Below are 26,916 nucleotides of genomic sequence, written 5' to 3' on the forward strand. Positions count from 1 at the left end.
TTATTATCATCAATTATAATATTATTCCATCGATAAAACAGTAGTAAATTTAAAATAGTACGTCAAGTATCAACACGAGTCGATCGCAGTAAGGGGTCGAATGTGAGTTGACGCGTGCAGTGTGCAATTATGTGCGAATCGAATCAATCGCATTCATTTTGATCGGTCACCGGTGGTCACATCTAGTGCGGTCGAACTTGGTCGAAAATATATTTTAATGGCCAAAACTTTCACAATTATTACATAAAAATATTTAGTGGTAATTTTTTCAAAGAGTTCTAAAAATATATGAAATATTATGAAACAAATTGTTAGGATAGAAAATGAGGTAACCAAGGAGTTACACGTTATTGGTGGTAAAAAATTTAGGTACTTACGATTTAGTAGTTATTTTAACATAGAGAAATGAAAGCTATCGAATGAAATAAGGTAGAGTAAAAAGGTGACCGTAATACACTCTAATAATACGATAGCGTCATAGAGTATTTTCCTTTCACACGTAAGCTTGTGATATATTCGTCTATAAACTTTTCTCCAAAGGTAATTTAACAACAATAAATTTTCTTACAGCACGTGTTCAAGCAAATCTTTCGCACAGAGGGCTGAGGGAACCCCAAACGTTTGCAACTGCAAACAGAAGCATGCGGGCGTCTGCTTCACTGATGAATAAAAAACTAAATCCCTTTTGTCCTTATGGAGATGTTCTCTGGGAATCTCTTTGAACTATATTTGAGCTCTCGAGGGTTACAATACATTTTTTATAAAGTTTCCATTTGAGATGTAGTTGGTGGAACTCGCCACTAATTCATAGGTATTATATTTTTGTAGAGCTTATTCAAATTATAGTAAATGCACCTATGAATTGCATTCGTCCCTTAAGTATCTGTAGGTACTTAAAATATAGGTACCTACAATTTAACGATAACGATAACGATTCTTATACGGTCTATACTGAAACACATTACTAGTAAGTATTACGAAATGCACATATTCTTATTCATAGGATCTTATAATATGAGAGATAGAGCTATTATTCTATAAATTTTATACTAAAAATTATTTTCGTGAAAAAAATGCACTTTACAACCCTACATTTTTCTCGTAGCATCATTGAAAATTAATTTAAAATGGATTTCCGATAATTCCATTTTCCTCGAAACCTGGATTAAAACACGTCATCAAAAGTCGAGCCACAATCGAATGAAACTCATAGGGCCCTCGATAGAGTATTGGGGCGTTATAACTGTATTGGCGAGGAAGGAAGTCGCGCGGCGCCTTTGTTGGCGGCGCGGGCCCGCTCGGACCCGACCCGCCGCCCGCCGCCCGCCGCCTGCCGCCCGCCGCCCGCCGCCCGCCGCCCGCCAGCCGGTCGCGTGCCTCGCGATAATTCATTACTTAAAATCCGATTACGTTCACTCACTTTGTTACCGTCTATTTAGTATAATCACAAAATAAAGCAACGGTCTACAAAGAGTGATGACGTTTAATACATTGTACAACTAATTTAATGAAGAAAAACTTATGAATAAATTTAAATGAACTTCACTTCGGGACAAAAACTTTGTGGTGTAATGGGCTTATCATATGTTTCGACACCTTTGATTACGTATCAAAGATCAATGTACATACTACATAGCAATATGTTAAGCTTCTCGTTGGTTTGGTTTGTAGGTACTATTATATACAATGAAAGGAAAATGGAATTTTAATTAAGTTTTTTTTTCGGCTGCGGAATTTATACCTACCTTATTAAATTATACGTCATCGATATACTTTACCTACACCTATGTAAGTAGTAGGTATGCTTATTGCACTTACACATTCTACGGTTTTACGAAATGTACCTGACTACCTAATTATAACACGATAACAATATTTTCATTTTACTGGCAAATAGCGAAAACTAACATTGTACCGTCCGCGTCTACACTAAATTCAGATTTCGGATCTCTTTAGTCATTCATATCGTGTCCTAGGTGCCTATTACTACGACCCTTACTAAGTACCATATTAAGAATTTTCAAAAATTACTCGCATGGTCACAATTAATTCCAATTTTCCTGTGAACCTCGTCAGTCGGCTTGGAGCCAGGAGAGCCCGGGAGGCAGCTGGCAGAGGAATGCCGACCTCTGGCCTCACTGATCGTTACATGCATGATACAACTGATACACCGTGGAGGAGGCTCTGTTGTTCTTTATATTGATCTTTAACTAAAACTAATGTTGAGTAATGAAAATGAATAAAAAAAAATCTTTATTGAAAAAGATTTAAAATAAAACAGTTTATGTATACAGAGTAAACAGAGTAAGGTTTAACTTGTTAATATCGCCTGTTGGCATGTAACGCTTTAAATTACAGGTTTTTACTTTTTGTAACTATATTTATATAAAAAATACATAATATAAGTATATCATACGATTTCTTTTCAGGACTTACTAATTACAATTAAAATGTACCATCAACCATATTTGGTAGACAGGTTGTCTAGATGCGTATTGCGTAGGTAATTACTTAATTAGGTATCGTACCTATGTATTTATGTAACTAATTTTAACATATTTAATTTAATGCCATTTTAAGTACACAGCAACAGTGTATCTCTTCAAGTGTTACGAGTATCATCTTCACCTGAAATAAACGTTAAACTTTAAAACCCAACAACAAATATCGAAAGCCTCCTCCGATCCTAGTGACTCGGTGTCGGTCAAGTGGACCGTGCGGCTAACAGATATTGACATGGCTTGAAAGCGGCCGTCACAGCGCTTCATATATCATTGCGTATCTTTTCATATCGCCTACAACGATGCACAGCTTAAATGTACCAAGAGGCCCTTTTCTTAAACCTCTTATTTCTAGACATAAGTAGGTATATGAAAATAACTGAAAATATTTACAGAATTAATTAAAGAGTTTTGTTAAGAAATTAAGAATTATCTAAATATTTTGTCAAAATTTCAGAAATCAATACAACGAATTAAGAAATTATCATTAATAATATAATTGCACCTTGTCATAAAACTAGATTTTTTCAAAGCAGTCTCATTAGCAATAATTGTAAAATGTCTAACAAATTATTATCATTATTAACAAAAAAGAATCACTATTAAAATATCCGCCTTATTTAACAGGGTGGTTATGAAATCTTTATACATAAGTACCTATTATTTTTTAAAGTAAAGAGCAATATTATTTTGTTCAAATGCCTCTACATAATATTAATCTGCGTTTTCCATCGTGGCCAGTGATCTTCAATTGTAGTGGACCACCTCACTATGCAAGTCATATCACCTTTACCGGTCTCCAGTATAATTTGATCTCTATTTAATTATCATAAGATTAAATATTCCGTAGCAGGTTTCATAGCGACAAGTAGATATCAATATCATTCCGATATCGCGGCGTATAACTGTTGTATACACTGGGATCTATAAACAGAGGTTTAGCTTATCTGATGGGAATTGGTGAAGCTTCTCAAAGAAACAATGTCGTCAAATCATTATTGATATACCTAATGTTAAAAACATTCGGTTGCAAATAAATGATTCCCGATTGATGGATTCAATTCGTAATTGAAAACAATCATGTTTTGATAGAAAATGAGCAATAGGTTTAAGTTTAATTATTGGGTTATTTATTATAATTTAATATTTAGATTACTTAACTAAAAAAATATCAAAAGCAGCAATCACAGTGCAAAAGAGTTTTATTTCAATTTTACTGCCAGCGGTAATCTGGAAATCGTTTCTATCAAGAAGAAAAAGATAGGATAATGTGTGACGATTTATAACGAGTAAATACGAGTAATTAATAGAAAAACATTAGGTACCTAGGTTAACAAACGCACATAAGTGACAGAATATCAATGGAATACCATAATTATATTACGTATTAGGTATAGGGTATGTATAATTACCAACTGTTTAACATACCTACATAACAGAGAAATACTTAAATGAAAATGTTTATACTATAAATGAAAAGTTAATTTTCCTTTACTTTGAAAAATGTGTGTTTATATTAGATACAATTAATTGGAATTATTGAGTCTTCCATTAGTGTAAACGATAATAACAGATGAATTATTATAACTCTCATTAACGTAACTTCCTATTTGCAGTGCAAATCATGAGATCCCATAGTTAGATACTAATCTAGCTACGTGTTTGTACTAATAATTGCCGTCGGAACAGGATGCTAAACATCAATAATTATGCAGATTTAGTCGAGTTGATAATTTGACCCTCATTTCCATAATAAACCTCACATTAATGAATTGCAATATATCATATCAATCTTGCAGCTACATAAAAAATCTCACGTATCGGATATTTTTAAAATTCCGCGGCAATGTAGCAATATTCGGGTATTATTTTCACGTTGGAAGCTTTAATTGCGTATGAAGTGTTAATAATCCGCGCGAGTACATTTCACGGAAGGCATCCTTTGAGCGTTTTATCGGGATATGCATTCGCGCTATAATAGTCAATTCCGGGAGATGTGGATGGCGCGCCGAGTCAGGATATTTGCATAGCTAACGAACCTCCCGCCGCCACCCGCCCGGCCGCCCGGCCCCGCCCGGGGCTCAAGCGGGCCTGCTTTTTGGATTCTGTTTCACGTTTCAATGAAATATTATTTGATAATATGTACCTACTTACATAGACGAGCATTACCTACCTACTAACGTCTGGATTCTTTCATCGGTAGATAACTTCATAAGCACTATAATACTAAGTACTATGAATCAAAATCGGAGTAGCCAAAAGTATCAAGCAAAATATTTGGATGGATATAAGGTATGTACCTGTTATGTACCTATCTATGTAAGTTTTTGAATAGACAATAGTGCTAAATTGAAAAATTGAACAGATTTTAACAAGCCATCCATTCGTCGTTCAGTGACACCATTTACAGGAATAATGGTACGGGAGCTACCAACGTTTTAAAAAAAGTCATTTTAGTATAGTTGGGTTTTTGATATGCTGTTTCTCTTGCTATTTCGGTTACAGTCCGGGCTGTCTGGCTGGCGGTAGTGGTTGAGTTTATTAGTGCGCATCTTATCTGCACAGGAAGAACGCGTAATTTTTAATCTTTTGCCTTTAGATATATCCATCAGACATAATTTTTTTATTGCAAGACGTTTTATTCGTTGTTAAATGGGTGCCATACGCAATTTTTTATTTAAAATAAATAAAATGTCATCGAAATAAGTGAAATTACGTCAACATGAGTCCGCTTAAAAGATTAGTAACTAATAACTTTATTACTTATATTATATTATCCTTTTAACTAATATTTTTAATAGATGCTTTCATATTTATTACACTTTTGGGTATTAATATGAATTTGATGATATGTATTTGGTTTTTATCAAGTTTACATATTTTAACGTCCTATTTGAGGTTCGTTGGGAAAAGGAGGCACCATGGTAGATTGTTGCAAAAAAATTGTAAATAGTAAAATGAATATTATATATAGTATAAGTAACACAGTGATTACTTATCCTTCACGGGGACTCATGTTGATGGAATTTCACTTATTTCGATGATATTTTAATTATTTTGAAATAAAAATTGCGTCTGGCACCTATTTAACAACGAAAAAAACGTCTTGCAATAAAAAATGTATGTCTATCTAAAGGCAAAAGATTAAAAATTACGCGTTAAAAAATGACTTTAAATTAAGGATATTTTCCTGTGCAGATAAGATGCGCACTAATAAACGCAACCACTGCAGCCAGCCAGACAGCCCGTACTGTAACCGAAATAGCAAGAGATTAACAGCATATCAAAGAACCAACTATACTAAAATGCCCACTTGTCAACGTTGCTACCTCCTATACGATAAATAAAACCATTTTGCACTTTTTACTTGATTTAATACACTAGGTACCTACTTGATACTTCAATAATTACAAAACTTTACAATTATTACATACCTATCGACAACGACACACCAACGATTGTACCTATCACATTTTCATAGTCTACCTTCAGATTATTTACTTTTTTTTTTTTTTTTTTTTTTTTTTTAATTGGTAATAGGGAAGCGCTTGACCACAATCTCGCCTGATGTTAAGCTGAGATGTGGTCTAAGATGGAACGCGCTTCCCTAGAAGGTACCTGTTCACTCTACGCTTGAAGACCCCCATATTGTACTCGTCGGGGAACACAGACTCAGGAAGCATGTTCCAGTCCCTCGCGGTTCGGATAAAGAATGTGGAACCGAACCGCCGGGTACATGGAACGTCCACCATATGGCGATGCCTAGAATCTGTGCGCCTCGACGATCGATGGAAGAACGGGGATGGCGGAACGAGATCGTGCAGTTCCGCAGCGCACTCTCCAAAGTGTATCCGATAGAAGACCGATAAGCTGGCCACTCTGCGGCGGTGACCGAGGCTCTGGAGCTTTTTGCCTACTAGGTTATCGTCGTTTATGAGCCTCTTGGCACGCCTCTCTATCGCCTCAAGCGCCTCCAGCTGGTACTTGGCGGAACCGTCCCAGAGGTGAGAGCAGTATTCCATGCACGATCGGACTTGTGCTTGATAAAGGTTGAGCAACTGTCCCGGGCTGAAATACTGTCTCACCTTCACCAGAATTCCAAGCTTTTTTGAGGCTACTTGGGCTTTAGATTCAATGAAGGAACCAAAGTTCAGAGTGGGCGTTAAGGTGATACCAAGAAGCTCGAGGTGGTTAGTTATCGGCACGGACACACCTTGGAAATTCGGAGTCAGGTGGAATGGACTCCGTTTAGCGGAGAATAGACACGCCTGGGTCTTAGATGCATTGAACTTGACCAGATTGGCATCGCCCCAGTCGGAGACCGCCTGTAAGGACAAGTTCATGCGATCAACCATCGCCTCCCGTAGAGACTGAATTTGTGCCGTACTGGCTCGCGCGCTGGATACATATCTCTCCACAACAGTGCTATCGTCTGCGTACCCATAGATACCGGGTTTCAGCAGATCGTTGATGTGTAGCAGGAAGAGTGTTGCGGAAAGAACTGATCCCTGAGGGACTCCGGCATTTATAGCCATTTGGTCAGACGAGCAGCCGTCGACGACTACCCGAAGCGACCGGTCTCTCAGAAAATCTGAGATCCAGGCGCAGAGACCAGCAGGCAGACCGTAGGATGGAAGCTTGCCAATAAGACTATCATGCCAGACCCTATCGAAGGCCTTTGAGATATCAAGGGAGACAGCAAGTGCTTCACCATGATTCTCGATGGCCTCGCTCCAGATGTAGGTGGCGTACGCTAGAAGATCCCCAGTAGACCGGTTTCGGCGGAACCCGTATTGTCGGTCACTGAGGAGGTCGTTCGCTTCTAGGTGTGCCAGGAGCCGGCTATTCAGTACACGTTCCATAGTCTTACAGAGTATGGACGTGACTGAAATTGGCCTGTAGTTGGAAGGATCGGCACGACTGCCTTTTTTGGGCACAGGCTGCACGTTGGCAAGTTTCCATGATTTCGGTACTATTCCAGTCGTCAACGAAAGGCGAAAGAGGCGTGTCAAAACAGGAGCAAGTTCAGGCGCACAGGTTTTAAGAACTATGGCTGGAATTCCATCAGGGCCACTGGCTTTATTCACGTCAAGATTCCGCAGCGTTTTAAGAACCTCCGTCTGACGGATGCGAATTTCCGGCATTTTCGCCTCGCATCCAGGTAGACTGGGAGGATTTGCGCTTGCAGGATCCAGACGAGAATTTTCCGCAAATAGAGTAGCAAATAGGTTCGCTTTCTCTACGGCGGTGTGAGCCAGCGTCCCGTCAGGTTTCAGCAGTGGAGGAAGTGAGGGGCGGCAGAAATTCGATTCAACCGACTTTGCCAGGGACCAAAACGCTTTACTACCGGAGGGGTAAGAAGCCAGTTTGTTCCCTATACGGCTAACGTGGTCAAATCGAGCTTTCCGTAGAGCCTTCTTGCAGGACTTGGCAGCCCGGTTAAAGGCTTTCTTCTTTTCAGATACATCCCTCGCTTTGCGGTGTCGAGCGTCAACCCAAGCCAGATACGCCTCTTGCTTTAGCGCTTCAGCGCGTCTGCAATCGGCTCTGAACCAGGGCTGAGCTTTGCCGGACATGGCTACGTCAGAGAATGGAATAAAGTACTCCATTCCCTGTCGCAACACATCAGTCACAGCATCCGCGCAGGTCGAAGGGTCTTCAGAAGAAAAGCAGACAGGCCGCCAAGGATATGATGCAAAAAAGGAACGCATCTCATCCCAATCAGCTGACTTGTATTGCCACACGCGCCGAGAGCCCTTAGGACTGGGATCGGGCGGCGAGTAGACAGATACAGATTTCACCAGACAGTGATCGGAGCTGCCAAGCGGCGAGGAAATCGCTACCGAGTAACGGTCTGGATCTGTTGTCAGCAGAAGGTCCAAGCAATTGGCTGTATGGCTCTCAACATCAGGAACCCGCGTCGCTCCTTGAACCAGCTGGGTGAGATTCAATGCTATAGCAAGTTTACGCATCTCTCTCCCAGCGAGGTCAGTGCACTGGTATGGGTATAGCCACTCCTGGTGGTGGGCATTAAAATCCCCCAGTAACACAAGCTGAGCGGAAGGGTATTTGTGCTGAGCAGCGTCCGCCGCCTCACTTAGGTACTCTGTGAGCCTGATCGTCTCCTGGTCTCCACTGTGCGCTCGGTAGACACATGCATAGAGAAGTTTCTCTGGGCCTGTGTCCACCAGCATCCATAATACGGAAAAATGGGGGTCTTCAAGATACCGGAGACGCCGACAACAGATGTCGTCTCGGACGTACGCGCACACACCTGACCGAGCTTTAAAATTGTGCTCCAGGGTGTAGCCGGGATAGGATAGGTACGCCAAGTCAGACGGACATCTAATCTGCGTCTCCGTGAGGAACAAGATACAAGGATTGCTAGTCTCTAGGTGGAAGTGGACTGCAGCGAGGTTGGAGTGTAGACCTCTGATGTTAGTGAGGTCTACTTTCAGCGAGAGGGAGTGCTGCCGCTGTACAACTTTATTCTTGTACCTTGCTTTTTTCATATAAATTAAAGAGTGAAGTAGGTGTGAAGACGGCAGTGAATCGAGGCGCTATACTTCTAGACCTGAGACACACACTCAGAAGCTACACTGATGGGGACTAGTCTGGAGACTGCGGGGACGCCCGAGCCCCCCCAAGGATGTCCATAGGGCCCTCTCGTCCGGTCGCCAACCGGCACTATGGTGCATCTTGGGATTTTTCGCTAGTTGGCGGGGCAGCCTTTCACATGTGGCTAGCACGCTACTTGGGCCCCCTACTGACTAGCGGTCGGCCAGCGGTGAACCGTGCCTCGGATCCCGCTACCCTCCATGACTAGTCTCCAGGTGCAACAACATAAGTGTGCGTCAAATCGTCCAGGTTGTATAAGCGCAACTGATTCGACCCGTCTTCACATAGGCTACATCAGCTTCATCGTGTCGGAACGCGTACGCTTGGCGACACGGCTTCAGCTGATGGGTGGTCATTATAGCCGCGACGATTGTCTCCCACCATGTCACCTGATTAGCACCACCCAGGGGCCACGTGTAGGGAATCCATACTCCGGATATACTCCTACGGACGAAGGTGACTCGGCCCCCAAAATTACTAATCATAAATACTACTCAAATAATAATTAGTGACTGTTAAAATAAGTCCAATAATATTCATATTACCTTATTAGGTATACTATTTTATTAAAACCTTACCCAAGTAGGTACTAGGCGCGAGTCGGTTCTGGGCGTGAGGGTCGCAGTTTAAACCTAACCTAACCTATTGGGTCGAATTTGTAAATTTTACTTGCCCATTACAGAAAGATTTAAGAGTTAAAATCTATTCAGTACGTCTTTAAATCAGTCAATAAGTTTATTGGCTACGGGTGTCGGTCAATAACCTTATTAACTGATTTTGTCAGATAAAATCAGTCAATAAGGATATTAACCGACGCCCTTAGTCAATTACCTTATTGACTAATTTTACCGGTCAATAAGGATATTGACTGGTTCAGGGTTTTGACTGTAGCATATACAGGGTGTTTAATCGTTAAGTGTGCATAGGCGATTATTCCGTAACTATTGCAGATATATATTAATAATAATTAGTATTTATTGCAAATTTTAATAACAATTCATTTAGAAACTGTAAACAGAGCTCGATGTGGAATACAATGGTATTCCAAAACGAGGACGTCACTTCGAACATTTGCTTTGAACACAAAATGTATGGAAAATTCAATGTCGAAATCATGATGAATTGAACTAGTAGTGTCCTCTGTTGGTGCTCCATTATGTCAGGAACATCTATTCAACCATTCTGGTTCCCCTTTTAAATCACAGATGGCGCTGTTACAATTAACATCGTTGACTCTTGATACTATCTATCAATAATTATGTATATTAGAAAGAAAATAATACAACTATGTACTCATATTAATTGCAATAAGATTTAATTCCATAGTTACTTGTTATTATAATCTTCATAATGTTTGGTACTTTTGGTAGTAGAGTAATATCAAATATGGCAATGACTGCTAAAGTGCATCAAAGACATGTACCGAGTACGGCAACACTTCATTTATATAAAAAAACATCGCTGTAGTGTGCTGTGTCAACCGTAACATTCGTAAACGCCCTGCAACTTACAAATAAATAACAAAACAATAACTATGAGAATTAACTGACCGAAGTAACTTATTTCTTTTTAGTTTTATTGTTAAATAATTTTTGTGTGAGAATGTCTGTGAGTGCCAGTGCTGAGAATCTTTCAACGGACGCTCAGGTAAATATTGAATGAAGATAGTTCATGTACATTGTGTATAGCACGTTGATATTGCACGATTTAATTTAGCGGTAATAAAGTGGTTGCTGGTTACCTATGATCGGGCTCTGACTCATGCGTTAGGGTCCAAATACGGAAATCAAAAGCAGCTATAATATCCGTTATAATTTACGGACAAAGCATTTTAAACTTTTTTAATTATAAATCGCCTAACTAGGGTACTTGGGTCAAATGTTATCTTTTCAATTAAAACAGCCATGCTAAAAAGCTTTCTATCTTATTAAGGTAAGGTCAATAATTTTATTAACATAGAATATCAAAAGTACTAAAAGTTTTACGAGTGTTGTAATGAATATTGAAAGTTTTGAAACTTTTTATATTCAACGTTTTTGTTGAACAAAAAGTTAATTTAATCATCTAAAATTAGGTTCCTATTTTTTATTACTTCATAAATAATAATTAAATAATATTAATTAAAAAAAATACATTATTGTTTTAATTAAAAAAGTAAAATAAACACTTTCATCACATTAAATACATTTCAACTAATGATGCTCTATATTTCTGAGAATATAAAAAAAAAATGTATAAATTCTCTTATTAAATAGCCAGTGAACATGTTACATGAGTCAGAACTCTGCAATCAGTAGTCATGATTCACAAACATTTAACATGCTTCAGTTTACTTTTAAGAAGAATAAATACATATAAACATTATATAAATCAACAAACATAAATCTTATTGTACAACAGACATAGGAAGCTGTTGTCCCTCCGTAAAATTGGGTGCATAGGTGTATTATTTTCTCTAAAAAAATAACAATGTGTTAAATGAAAAAAATATTGTTCCGAAATATAAGTCAATTGGTTTTGATCAAACACATTATCTATAATTAATGCCCTTAACTAAAATATATGTCATGAAATTATATAACACAAATGTCACTTATACAATGTAGTATGATTTTCTGCAATAACTCAACTAACATGAACACTCAAGAATTGAAGCGTAAAGGTATTAAATGTTACTTAATATTTTGTACTGGCTCATTATATTCATGGACAGACTTGACGGCTCAACAAGATACCCTTTGTGCAACAGCTTGCATTGAGAATCATTGCACATTCATATACTGAGAAACAGTTATTCATTATGATTTTAATATTTTACGCTTTGAGTGAATCTTCTAATATTCTTAAGGGAATAAAACCTTAATTGTAACTACAGAAGTTTTTGTTATACTTAGTAATTTGCTTACTACCAAATTTACACACCAACAATTTTTTTTCTGTTTTTATATACCAGTGAAATTGTTAATTAAACTATACAAAATAAAATAAAATTTATTTGCTTAAAACATGGTACTACTGAGATACTACAAGTGTGATACTACAAGAAGATTTATTGTTGTTTCTTAAGAAATAGTGTTTCCACTATTATATAGTCTATGTATAAGCAAAACATGTAAATAATATTATAATGCTTGTAGTTATAATAAGAGACATATAAACACTATTGGCAATGTTAACTGCAGCAAGTGAATGATTGTGACACCCCAACCAATAATAATGATTGAGATCCAACAATGCCAGGCCAATTACAATTTGATATCAGCCGACCTACTTCCTTTCATGTACAGTTTCATGAGCATTCAACATTTACAAAGGAAATTGTTGCATAACTTTGTTTGGACACATTTTATATAATCAGACAATGATGATATTTTAGTTTGTCTATTAATTTTACTACACTCATTTATGTTTATAATTATCTATGAAATGGTTATTTTGATATCCTACTTTTAATGGATTTTTTTTTGCAATCCATCACAGTCACATTAATTTCTTCCTCACAATTCATAAATTCAGGTCATTTTAAATTGTTACTGCTATTAAGTACAAATACCAGCTAAAGGAACAACACACCAGCTAAACTTGTTCAATAATCTTTGTGCAATTGAAAAAACTCACAACGTTCAAAAATGTTTTCAATTGCTCATCTCATATTCCAGAGTTGCGATGGAGGCTCAATGTGTTTGGAGCTCGCATTGGAAGGCGAGAGGTTATGTAAAGCTGGTGACTGCCGCGCAGGGGTGGCGTTCTTCCAGGCGGCGATACAAGCCGGCACAGACGACCTGCGCACGCTCAGCGCGATTTACAGCCAGTTGGGCAACGCGTATTTCTATTTAGGAGATTATAATAAGGCCATGCTGTATCATAAGCATGACCTGACGTTAGCTAGGTGAGCTATGGAACAATGACCTAATTTCAACCAGATAATATAATATGCAACATCAAAGGATTCAAATAACATTTCTCGGGTCATGAGGTGACCTCATTAGATTGTTTAAAGTGCCCTACTTATGCGCCATAAATAGCGTTTCTTTTAGTGCAAAAAGCACATTGTAACTATCAAAAGACCTTTTAAAAATCAATGTACTTTAGATCTGTTATTTAGTTTGGCTGGATAATGATTATTTACTGATTTTCCCTTTCTAGAAAGTAGAAACCATATTAAACCTCATTGTTAAAAGCATTTCAACAGTATTATTTTCTATTTACAGGTCAATGAATGATAAATTAGGTGAAGCAAAAGCGTCCGGCAATCTGGGTAACACATTAAAAGTAATGGGAAAGTTTGCGGAAGCGATACAGTGTTGCAAACGGCACCTAGAGATCTCCAGGTCTCTAGGCGACAGGCTCAGCGAGGGCCGAGCGCTGTACAACCTGGGCAACGTGTACCACGCGCAGGGCAAGCACTTGGGTCGGGTGGGACAGAACGACCCGGGACACTTCCCACAAGAGGTGCGGGAGTGTCTCTTACAAGCTGTTGCGTATTATGAGTAAGTTGTTGTGTTTTAAAATTAAAGTTAAAATGAAAATTGGTCAAAAATATATAAGAATTTTCAAAATATTTTAGTTTGTTTAAATAATAATAATATTTATGTGCCTCCAAGAGGTTGTTATATCTAAAGAAATATAATTTAGACAAGAATTCAATGTTTTTGTCCATTTTCAACCCGTTGCTAGCATGTTCTTAGTTTTGTTTCCACTGTATGAACTTGTGTAATACGTATTGCAGACAAAACCTGGAGCTGATGCGCAGCGTGGGCGACCGGCAGGCGATGGGGCGCGCGTGCGGCAACCTGGGCAACACGTGCTACTTGCTGGGCGACTTCGCGCGCGCCATCCGCTACCACCGCGAGCGGCTGCGTATCGCGCAGGAGGTGGGCGACCGCGCCGCCGAGCGCCGCGCCAACAGCAACCTCGGCAACTCGCACATCTTCCTCGGCCAGTTCGAGAACGCGGCCGAGCACTACAAGTGAGTGAGTCACCAGGTGCTGGCGTCGACTCGATAGTCCAGTTGCAGGAACACTGGTAACTACGGGTATTTGGATAGAACACAAGTCTGCGTGATAGTAACGGCAACCATCTGCGTGCAGGTAGCGCTGCTCGCATAGATTTGTTTTAGAACCTTAATAGTTTGTTACTCCTGCCACATTTCCAACTTCATGGATTACGGGAAGGGTATTTCGGAAATTAATAGTGCGTGTGACGTCCCGCCCAATGCAATATCAATATGTGATGCATAGAAACAAAATTAATGGTTATCTGCAAGCAGATTAAAATTGCAAACCTACTGGATATAGTATGCACGCAACACTAAATATTTGCAAATTAAGTATGCGCAAGGCGATTTAAATTCTTCATATATTATGCAAGTGAAGTTTGACCAAAATATATCTATACAAATATTATAAAGAGGAAAGGTTTGATTTTTTGTTTGTTTGTTTGTATGAATTGAATAGGCTCCGAAACTACTTGGCAGATTTGAAAAATTCTTTCACTGTTGGAAAGCTACATCATTTCTGAGTGACATAGGCTATATTTCATTTTCAAAAAAAATAGGCATCCTTACTAAAATTACGATAACGTAATCCAAGGTGTGAAAAAAATATCAAAAAACTACCTTACATCGCGTGCGCTGCGAAAACTGTTGATGATAGAACAAAATGATATACTACATTTTTTTAGAACACACCATTGTCTACAAAAAATCAGCGGCAGCATATCTCTAACTATTACAGTCATGTCACAATAAGCGTTTTTTTATTGAAAAAAAGAAATTAAAATACCACCGCTACAAAAAGCTCTTTATTTGTACCTTGGTATTAACCCTTATCAAAATAAATGATGTATTATTTAATATTATATAATATTTTAATAGCCATAAATATTACACTGTTTTTAGCTTTGTTGATTCTACACGTTGGGAAATGTAATACTTATAATAAATGCGAAAGTTTGTGAGGATGGATGTACCTACTCACTCTTTCACGCAAATACTACTGAAGATTACATTGAAATTTAGTATACATATATAGAGGGTAACTTGGATAAACATATATGTATATCCCGGAAATCCCACAGGAACGGGAACTATGCGGGTTTTTTTAAACGCGGGCGAAGCCGCGGGCGGAATGCTAGTATATTAATATATATATAAATCTCGTGTCACAATGTTTGTCCTCAATGGACTACTAAACCACATAACCGATTATAATAAAATTCGCACTCCATGTGCAGTTCGATCCAACTTGAGAGATTGAGACTCTTGACTTGAGAGTAAAATTTTATATCTCAAATCGTTTAAGAGAAAGCGGGCGTAGTCGCGGACGGTAAGCTAGTATATATCTATAATCTATATCTATTATATATGATAAATCAGTATGTAGAAAGGTCAATTCTGTACATTGAAGAAATTGAAAAAATTAATAGCAGGGGGTGTTACTGGATCGGTACCAAACCCAAATATGTGATTAAAAAATTTTTTTCCTGTCTGTCTATATGTTCACACATCACGTGAAAACTAATTTAGGTTCGATTTGAATGAAACTTGGATAATTATACCAAGTTTCATTCATTTAACCTTATTACCCTGGGCATAAAATGGGATACTTTTTCTCCTGGAAAAATACGAAGAAAAAAATTAATCTTAATTTTTCTCCGCGGATGGAGTCGCGGGCGGAAGCTAGTAACTAATATTTTTGTAGTAAAAATAAGGCGTGTCATCGGATTCTATGATTATATTTGAAGAATATCGGACTAAAGGAACTATAATTCTCACTGTCTGAAGGGACGGGATTGTGGAAAAATTATTTGTGGTATAGAAGTAATTTAATAATAATCAGTAGAAATAATTATTGCAATTGTTTTAAACTGCATATGCGAGTTGATTGGAATCTAATCTAATATCTTTCTTAATATATATTATAAAGGCGAAAGTTTGTAAGTATGGATGTGTGGATGTTTGTTACTCTTTCACGTTAAAACTACTGAACCAATTACTATGAAATTTAGCACACATATAGAGGGTAACTTGGATTAACACATAGGATAGTTTTTATCCCGGAAATCCCACGGAAACGGGAACTATGCGGGTTTTCCTTTGCAAACGCGGGCGAAGCCGCGGGTGGAAATCTAGTGTATACTATTTATGGAATCTTTCTGTATCAACACGGGTATTTATACTTACCTGTACCCGAATATTAACGACCCGACGAACGCTTCTTTAACATTAACCTGTTTATACTGTTATCGAATCCACGATCTCCTTTATATTTATAAGTATAATAATTTGCGAATGTTCTGTTTTGTATTGCATTGTGACAGCTTATTTAATTTTTAAATGTGAACAAAAGTATGCATAAAGCGTGAAATTAGATATATCTTGTATTGTTGCTTTTTAAAACTATGAAAATGTTGAATCTCAAATATTGTTTCCACAGATTTTTTTTGTTATTATTATTTTTTATACATTGTATTACCACAATGCGAAGTTATTTGCATTAAATGTAACTTTTTATTTTGAAATATTTCTGGTTGCTACTTGCAATATTATTCCAATGCGATGTTAACTATTGATTTATTGTGTGCTCTTTTTTGTCTAGTCGACCTAGGATTCTATCTTGGCGTATAATTTGGTGTTTGCTTGCTTGAGTCGTAGTCTGAAAAGAAACAATTCAATTGGTGGTTTTATGAATACACCATACCAACTGTACTAATAAAACCACGACTTGAATTGTTTCCTTTAGTTTTGGTAATCTATCTGTAAAGGGGTGAATTAGCGATTTAATTGCTACCTCTTTAGACAAAAAAATCTCGTCTTGCATATTAGTATGCTAGTATATGAATAAATCTAACTTTGTTACTTCAAACTTACTATGCAATTTAAGCGAAATAAACTAAGTGTGACAATGTTAGTATGCAATGTTAGCGAAATGAACTAAGTACAATCAGTTACGTTGTGGGCATATTGAAGCAGTATTGTGTAATGCGTGTGCAGACGCACCCTGGCGCTGGCCGAGGAGCTGGGCGACGCGGCGGTGGAAGCGCAGGCGTGCTACTCGCTGGGCAACACGTACACGCTGCTGCGCGAGTACCGCGCGGCCGAGGAGTACCACGCGCGGCACCTGGCGGCGGCGCGCGGCCTGCGCGACCGCGTGGGCGAGGGCCGCGCCTGCTGGTCGCTCGGCAACGCGCACGCCGCGCTCGGCAACCACGAGAAGGCGCTCTACTATGCCAAGGAGCATTATAACATATCCAAGGAGGTGAGCCACGAAGGACAGTGTTACTGCACATAAAACAAAATTGATACCCTTGTTATTTGTTAATTAAAGAAAATAAAGTACCAAAATTACTAAGTTTCTCACATGTAGTGTTAAAAAAAATCAACTGCTTCGGTGAACCATACGTTTTTTTAAATGATGCTTTAATCACACGCAATTTTTCAATCACAGAATGCTGTAATAGATTTATGAATTGCTTAAAAGTACTTTTTATGAAATCTTCCTCTGATTATCGCTTTGTGCGATTATATACCTAAATATTAAGTTTCTTGATGAATCTCCTTTTTAAATAATTAATCCTTAAAAATTATAGTACCTTGTTTATTCCTCAGCTGGGCGACGTGTTGGGCATGGCAACAGCGCAGATGAACATCGGCGACCTGTGCAAGGTGCTGGGTCTGCCGGTGGAGGCCGCGGCGGCCGGCCCCGCGCCCGCCCCCGCACCGCCCCGCACGCCCTTCAGCGCGCTGCGTGTGCGCAGGCAGAGCATGGAGCAGCTCTCGCTCATACAGGTGACACACACCACTCGGGACACCTACACGTATATACTCATGTATAGAGCGCGGAGCAATCGCTCATACCGGTGACAAACACCCACCACGCAAACTAGCGCACACTTAGACACGCACATGACACCCACTCTAGCACACAAATACACACACAGCAAACATGCACAATGCGCCGATCAAGCATGGAGCAACATCAGCACACACATATACAAACTTAAATCTTAGCCAATTTCAATGTCTTTTGCTGTGCAAAAAATGTATACAGATACCATCATTCGTAAATCATTCGAAATTAAATAGAAAGAGTAAACACAAGCATTCATTATTATATGATACTAGATTTCCGCCTGCGGCTTCGCCTGCGTTTTAAAAGGAAAACCCGCATAGTTCCCATTGCCGTGGGATTTCTGGGATAAAATCTATCTTATGTGTTAATCCAAGTTACCCTCTATATGTATGCTAAATTTCATTGTAATCGGTTCAGTAGTTTATTCGTGAAAACCATACATACATACGAACAAACCTTTCCTCTTTATAATATTAGTATAGATAAGCAGCAGCTACAACATTGTGAAAATAAAAGAAAACAAAATAAATAGTAATGCTTGTTTGATTTATATAATGGCTCTTTAATTATTATTGTTATATACCTAATATTTTTTTAATAAAATGACAAATTGTAGTTGAATTGTAATGAACATTGAACGTATGTTGTACGCTGTAATTTCCTGTAATTAAAGGTACAGTAGATTATGTATTTTAATAAGATGTAATAAACGTGAACTGTGTCCTTTGTTGGAAATTCTATAATTATAAATAAATAAATAAATACCAAAGATTTAATTTTAAATAAATGATGAGGTAAAAAATTTTAAAAGAAACAGAAATGTGTACTCTATCAATTTTTTTTATTTATTCTTATAGTTTTTTAAATAAACAGCTTAAGAATTTTAATTTACTTGGAAAAAAGTTTGAAAAAGGGTCCTTTAACTGCATCAGCAAGCGTTAATAAATGTGTGCAACAGCTTTCTTGATCCGGAATACAAATAAACATAAACTTTGATATCTGTAACATGTACAGTTTCCGAAAACATGTTTTTACAAACATTGTTGTGAAAAGTGTGTGTCTTGTGGACTCGCACATGTGCCTACTGCCTATAACGCCTGGATTATATTTTTAAGTTTAAACAAATGCCATACCAGAATACACAAAACCAACATACTATACTGTACGCACGCTTGCGTGCTCACTCTACGCACTCGTACACCGTTCAACGTTAAATGTTGTTATTTTTTTAACGTATTATCATTTCTTATTTATGAATATAGATTTTTTAATAAGATTGATTATATTTCATTAATCTCTTGATGAAATATAATTAAATGTAAACCGATAAGCTCTGAAATCCGATACGATCTAGATTCTAAAGCATATCAGATTTCATAGAAACTAGGAAATATAATCCAACTCATTATCAGTCTTTAAAATTTCTTATTACAGATTTATTAAAGAAGAAAAGTTTTCAATGCAATTTCTTTTGTTTTAATTATGTTGTTATTTATGCACTATAAATGTATTTTTCATAATTATTGATAAACTATTTAAATCAATTATGTATTACATATTATTTTACAAATTAAAATTGGTCATCGATTTGTACAGAACAAGAAAACTTCACAAATCACTTAACAATACAACTCTATCAGATAACGCCGGACGCGAAAAAGAAAGAAGCGGAAAAGCGTGACGGCGACGCGAGCGAAGCGAACGCGGAGCTGACGCGAGGCGAGTCCGAGGAGGGGGAGCAGCCCGCAGACGTGTTCATGGAGCTGGTGGCGCGCTGTCAGTCGCAGCGTATGGACGAGCAGCGGGCCGAGCTGGACAAGGAGAACCGGGCGAGGGATAACAAGTTAGTGTTGTGTAGTGGGTAGTATAGCAGTCTAATGCAGGGGTTCCAAATCTTTTTCAGCTCGCGGCGCAATTTCATGTTAAGTTTTATCCCCCCAACATAGCTAGTTGAAAATGAAACAGTCGATATAGGTATAACGCCGTACATTAAAGAAACGAATCTTCAATGGCGGCCAAAGCTGACACTGTCATATGTTAAGGTCAGCAAAAAAGAAATTAAAAATAACGTAAATGGATAATTATTTTATTAATTATTTCAAATTGTTTGTTGACAAACTTTTTTGTTATGGTATTTGTGTATTTATATGAATTATCATATTTACGTACACAGAATGTAACAAAATCCCCATAATACTTGTAATGAGCCCATAAAACTGAACAACTTTTCCCAAAGAACTTATTTTGTCAAATTCCAATAAAACATTATTTACTTTCGCAAATACATAATTGTCATTGTAAATTTATGATAAAAACTATTATTTAGTGATTTTACTTTTCCCTTTTTTTTTTTGCGTGCCGTACGGTCGTGTGTAAGCGAGAGGGAATGATAAGCGCCGCCATTGAAGATTCGTTTATTTAATGTACGGCGTTATACCTACAATACCAGAATAGAAATTTTGATTTAGAAGGTTTGGCAGAGAAGAACAAAATTAGAATTTCTTTATTGTAAAAGTATTTAAATCGTAGATCAAGTCACGCCGATTGAGAGTCGCAAGTTGGTGTCGTGTGTAGTACGGGTTGTTGGACGGGAAGGGTAGCAATGTAAGCAAGTGTAGTGGGGGTTCTTGGGGGTAGCGATTTGTGCCGTGTGTAGTGCAGGTTGTTTGGGCTAGGGATCGGCAGTTAGTGTCACTTAGTGATAGTCGTAGGGCGTGTGTATCGTTAGAGTAGAGTAGCAGATGCACTTTGATGGAGTGGGTGTGTCTGGTGTAGTTGAGCAATGTTTTCTTTGCGATTAGATTTGAAGATATATGTATAGAATATCACGATACTAAACTACACAAAACACGTTGCGTATTAGTTTTATAAAATATAGCGCGACGAATTCGCTTTCAAGTACGCTTTGATTCGCATAACTATTTAGATCCACTAGAATGTTACGGGTATATTTTGATTATTATGGTAAAATGATAATCGTTTCAATGAATCGCATCTTTGAAATATGTCTGGTTTCTTTACCAGTTTTTAGTTCAATGGTCGAAATAACCCAGTCTTAGTTCATACGAAAATCATCATACAAATTTAACGCTATAGGTAACCATCATCCAACTGCCCTCTTCATATTCATGATGTGTACTTACTCTTTATTTTCTTAAACAAATTCGATAATATACATATCGTATACATTAGTTATAACCTCCTCAAACTATACCATTCATTAAATACCACCTAAAAGACGAGAAAAATATAGGTACAAATATCTAATACATGAATAGACCAATTTTACATTGTGAAGTCATCAAATGCGCCATCTCTTCAAACTGTACGCAAATGACATAAAAATGCACGGTTCGTTTCTGAGTTTTTATTGTAATAAAATGCAATGCATGGTGCAGGACATGTAAATTTGACGTTGTTCCCATTTTGTCCATAGATGGCGCTTTACTAAATAGAGATATAATTCAAGGTTACTATAATTAGTTTATCAAAGTCAAAGCTATTATAATTATTATGGAGTTCAAGAGGGTATTAAATAGTATATTTAGCTAGTGTAGTGGGCTAACAAATGTTAGAGTGTGTTACTGTACAAATAGTTCATTTGTAAAGTACAGTCTACAGAAAAGATACATTTTTAGGGTTGCTGAGACTTCGTTGTCTGTCTGTCTGTCTCCAGGCTTTATCTCATAATCCGTGATAGCTAGAAACCCGAAAATTTCAAAAATAATCTATTTCAGTTGCCGCTAACAACAAATACTAAAAAGTAAAAAAATATATATATTGAGGACCACCCATATTACGGAACCCTTCGTGCGCGAGTCCGACTCGCACTTGGCCGGTTTTTTTTTAAATAAGTAATAATAAATCAAACAGTAGTCGGATTGTGAATATTTATTGCTTAGTTGTACAAAATGAAAACTCGTTTTATATTTGTTGTAGTCGTATCAGGTCATAATATTATATTATACATTGAAATCCTTTTGTTATAATAATTGTCCCATAAATACGAAATTCACGGATAGCCTAATCATATTAATATGTTCTCACTGCAGAGACAGACTACTCGAAAAGAGTACTCATTCCCTATTACCCTTTAAATTTTAATTTATATTTACGTTTTAAAAGCTCCCGATCAATATAAGAACGTAACAAGGTAACCCATAACATGATGAATCCTAGCCTTGCGTATGCAATATTCGCAGATAGACGCAGATCAATAAAGCGAAAGGGATCAGCGATGCTGGCCCATAGCTAATCTCCTTTTGAGGAATTGACATCTATCCAATATGCAACTGCATAATACTAATCGTTTTGGGGATTATTTTTCAGTCCATGGAACGTTTAGAATTTATTTCTACATTCTAAAATGTAGTGGTGTTTATTGAATAGGTCGTTTTCGAATTCCTGATTTATGCCCTAGTTTTCTGTATGCAAAATGTTAATGTAAATTGATAATAAGCTGATGAGTTAAAACCTTAGAAATGCAAGGACGGATAAAACTCGGCTGCACTACTCAGGTCCTTGTCGTAAGCATATTGTCGCTTTGACACAAAAGGAAGCTGGCATTGAAAATTTTCTTTATCCATATAGCGCGTGTAGCCCTAATACTATGGCAATACGAAATTATAGTCGAGCCAATTTAATAGGCAACATTTGACGTCTATCAATTTTATCTTCGAAGAGAGGTAACCTGCTTAAAAACATCGATTAAAGTGTATTAATCGATACGGATTTGAAACATTATTTTGTCAATCGAATTTATTAATTTATGATGATTTTTATTCACAAGTAATCAATGCATTCGATTCTAGATGTCAGATTTCGATTTTTAGAGTAACGTCTCTAGTATTTAAAAAGAAAAAAGGTTTTTTGACACAAAATTGTAGCGACGTCGGTTCTTCAATTCAGAAATTGTTTATTATGTTTAGGATGGTTTATCATTAAAATGAAATCTTAAAATTACTTGTATCGGTCATTATTATTATAAATATGTAATCGTAATTGAAAAAAGTTAAGCAAATGTTCAGTTCTAACAAAACGAAATATCATGATAAACAAGTGTTATACTATGTCGTCGTTACTAGGTTACGTTGTTGAATTTTGTTGAACTGTCAAATGTTGCCTATTAAAATGGCTCTACTATAGTAGGTAATTTAACGATGACATAATATATAACTAAGTTTTTTATAGACTGACTTTAAGTCTTTATAACGTGAACTAAATACGATTTTTCGGGTCAGCGATGTTTTGTAAAACAACCTGTATTCATGTATTGTGGAGCTTTCCTTTCTAGGTCACGCATTTCAACCATATTGTTGTACGGGGGCTCCAAATAAATGTTTGTTTGGCCCATCCAGGTCTCTACGTCTACAATATCGAAATATTATTGTTGTCCTTTTTGAAGTGAAACTTCTTTATCGGGGTTGGAAAAAAATTTAGTGTAAGGGTGCCATCAGACAGACTGCATCGCAGCAACTGCGCGCGGTCGATATATATAACTGCAAGCAGTTGTGTGTTCGACTTCATGCTGTCATGATATCAACTGCACGCAGTCGGCTGCAGTCGAGTGAAGTCAATATCAACTGCATACAGTCGCGCGTTCAACTTCGCGCGGTCGGCTGAAGTCGGGTAGCGTCGCCGCATGCTGTCCACCGCTACTGCATACAGTTAGTGTGCAGTCAGTCAAAGAACCGAACGCAAAATAATAGCAAAATAATATTCCGTATGGCAAAATAATAGCAAAGGATCAATCCACATTCGTGGTGTATTTTGCAGTTTTTTAATTCGGTTATATCGCCGGCGGCGGCGGCGCCGTAATAATATTAAGAGGCCTACACCACCGAAACTAGCGCCACCGAACATTTTATTTTTTTACTCCTTAACCAGATCAAATTTAAAAAATCTAGCTCGGTACTTTGCTAGTATATTACTTGTAGTATTTTTGGTATTACTTTTCACTATTCTAACTGTTCATTATTCTAGAGAACTTTTGATTACCGCCAAATGTGGCCACTTTTGGCGGTAATCAAAAGTTCTCCTTATTTACCGAATGCAAAATAGTGAAAAGTAATACCAAAAATACTACAAGTAATATACTAGCCAAGTACCGAGCTAGATTTTTTAAATTTGATCTGGTTTAGGAGTAAAAAAATAAAATGTTGGGGGGGCGCTAGTTTCGGTGGTGTAGTCGCCTTAAGAGACGTAACGTGTGTGCTTCCATTTCGACGTCAAACCTAATGCCGGCACTACACATAGGCCAACGCGTTGGCAAGCGCGTTGGCACATGCACTTGTCCAATGTGTAGAACGGGCGTTCGCGCGCTGGTGGTAGGTATTTGAACGTTGGCCAGCGCGCTTGCGAGCTTGCCGCGCGGTGTCGGAAACATCAAAGGACACTTGTCGCAAGCTTGGCGCACCATCCACACATTGGCCGCGCGATCAGTTTGACTGTAGCAGCGATCAGGAGTGCACGTTTTTTTCTTGCGGCGAATTAACACCTAACTTGACAAAATGGCGAACAATATGAGTAACGAGGAAACATTTAAATTTATTGAGCTCTATCAGAGTTAAAACTGCCTGTGGAACCCAAAAAATAAGTACCATAAAAATAAAAATGTTGTATGTATTAAAAGTGCCAAATAAATAAGGTTCTTGGACATGCCGTTTTCCTCACAATGTTTTACTTCACAAAGAGCATCCTACTTTAATATTATTTTAATATTATAAATGTGAAAGTGTGTTTATTTCTTTGTTTGTTACATCCATTTTGAATCCGTCCGCACATTGGCTCGAACCAAACCATACTGAACGACCTTCCAATGTGTGGATTACTCACAAGCGCGTTTGCAAGCGCACCGCCAGCGCGCTGGCGAATGCGCTGGCCTATGTGTAGAGGCGACATTACACTAACTCTTGGCCTACATGCTTGGTTTCGACTGCGTGAAGTCGGACCCGACTGCAGACAACTGCGTGCAGTTGAGTATAGCAACTGCGTGCGGTTACTAATGCGACTTCGTGCGGTTGTTGTGTTGCAGTCTGTCTGATGGCAGCCTAACATCGTTACGCGTGACATTTTTCCGCTACGCGCCATCTTTTTCTTATCCCTACCACGCGTGATTCGACGTATTTCTGTAAAGTTGCATATATAGTAAATTATTTTTTGAAAAATAAGGTCATAAAGAAGTTTCACTTTTGACGTGTGTACACTAGTACGCGCACACATTTTTTTAGGCGTAGGTTTCAATTCTTAAACTGTCTTATGATTTTTTTAGTGCCAATGTTTGAATTATTTTTCAATATAGAATCTGCTAGTTTGTCTTTTTTTTTTTTTTTTTTTTTTTGTAAGGTGTTTCTCAATGTTAGCCAGAAGGGCTTCTACATTTTAACGCGGACGCGGGGGTGAACTGAAGGTTCACCCTGGTAGCGACATGCACAAGGGCGTCCCCCCGACACGGGGACCACGAACCTCGGCTTGAGCTGTCGCTTGAGTGGAGGAGGCCAGAAGGGCCCTAATCGGACGGGTGCTAGTTTGTCACTTCATCATCATCATGGGTTTATGTATTTTAAGATGATAGGCTTCCTACTTGTCTAGTGTTGCCTGCTTGTGTGTTCTACTTATTTCAACATAATATCAGATAGTAAATGCCAATTTCAAATAGTTAAGGTTTTCTAGCATTGATATTTATAGTCCTATTGTCAAAATTTTATACGCTCTTTAATATTTCCGACGGACGAAATAGTTTCGAAGAGCTGAATTCGTGTCTTGCTTCTAATTTAATTTGTTTTCTAAATCATGCTAGTGTATTTTTTTAGCAAAATTATTAGAATCAGTATATGTAAGTACTGAAATATTATGTCGTAAGTATTAATATTTCAACATAGGAATATCTTGTAATTTCTTATTTTATTCGATTTCGATCTCTTTCTATCTATACAATATAGTTTTCTATGAAAAAGGAGAACTAATCTTCTTGGAAACGTTATATCGTCAGTTGCTGCTTTAAAAATGCGCTCTGAATAACAAATTAAATCTTAGCTTTAATAGAATCTATTTTGTTTAAGCTTTGATTTACTTTACGTAATTAATTGTAAAGTATTCGTATTCATTATAAACTGAACTGTTTTTTCACTTCGTCATTAATTAGGTAGCGTCTGTTTGTTATGTTTTGTTTTGTAAACAAATATTTCTAAGAAATAAATGTTTCGTTGAGTTATTTTAAGCTTTGTTAAAGGATTTTCTAGATAAAATATAACCAATTCGAAACTTCATATAAAATATTTGCACATAGCACATTCATTTTAAATTTTTGATTGGAACTTATTGATTTTGTATAAAAATGACGTGCACGGTGCAACGAATTGAGTTCCATTGTAAATTTTGATTATGTTTAATTTTATTTAAAAAGCTGCCGCTCGGTTGTCGAATATTGCTCCGCTGTGTTTTTGTTACACCTTAATTGAAATACATAGTTTAATGAAATGTTGCCCACGCGGATTGCGTCCTCACGTGCCGTTCTGTACAGATTTACAAAAGATATTAGGATAATTTTAAACAATTTCGATACTTATACGAAGATGAAATGTAGTCAACCTAACTACCGGCGACGACCTAATGAACTACTAAACAAAAGGTTTTTACTATTATTTACGACGATGTAAATAGAAAGAGAGAGCATAGCTTATAAATGGCTGTAGTTTTTAATAACGACATTCATAGTTTTTACTTAACAACTGCCAAAAATTCAGCTCAGTTGGCGCTGTCTTTTGCTTTGTCATATAGCGATGTTTAAAGGGACATATATGAACATTTCCTAGAGAGGAGTTTCACTTTCAGTGTTCACTGAACTCTTTACTTAACTCTACTATTTTATCGTGTGTTTTAGTAAAAAGTTTCATATTTTTCGCACAATAAGGTTCAGAGAAGCCTTATGAAGTTTTATGTCTATA

At 37.4% G+C, this 26,916-nt stretch overlaps 1 protein-coding gene across 1 annotated transcript in view; it reads left to right on the top strand.

Annotated features, from left to right (window-relative positions):
* The first annotated feature begins 10,537 nt into the window (after window positions 1–10,537).
* Window positions 10,538–26,916, top strand: part of LOC123705085 (G-protein-signaling modulator 2) — a 43,740-nt gene continuing 27,361 nt past the window's right edge. The window contains exons 1-7 of the mRNA XM_045653701.1: window positions 10,538–10,766; window positions 12,779–13,008; window positions 13,331–13,609; window positions 13,849–14,088; window positions 17,113–17,377; window positions 17,728–17,907; window positions 19,612–19,814. Of these exons, the coding sequence (XP_045509657.1) occupies window positions 10,722–10,766; window positions 12,779–13,008; window positions 13,331–13,609; window positions 13,849–14,088; window positions 17,113–17,377; window positions 17,728–17,907; window positions 19,612–19,814 (1,442 nt within the window). The 5' untranslated portion in view covers window positions 10,538–10,721. The remainder of the gene's footprint in view (window positions 10,767–12,778; window positions 13,009–13,330; window positions 13,610–13,848; window positions 14,089–17,112; window positions 17,378–17,727; window positions 17,908–19,611; window positions 19,815–26,916) is intronic.

This window comes from Colias croceus, chromosome Z (genome assembly GCF_905220415.1).
Source record: "Colias croceus chromosome Z, ilColCroc2.1".
Classification (NCBI taxonomy): Eukaryota; Metazoa; Arthropoda; class Insecta; order Lepidoptera; family Pieridae; genus Colias; species Colias croceus.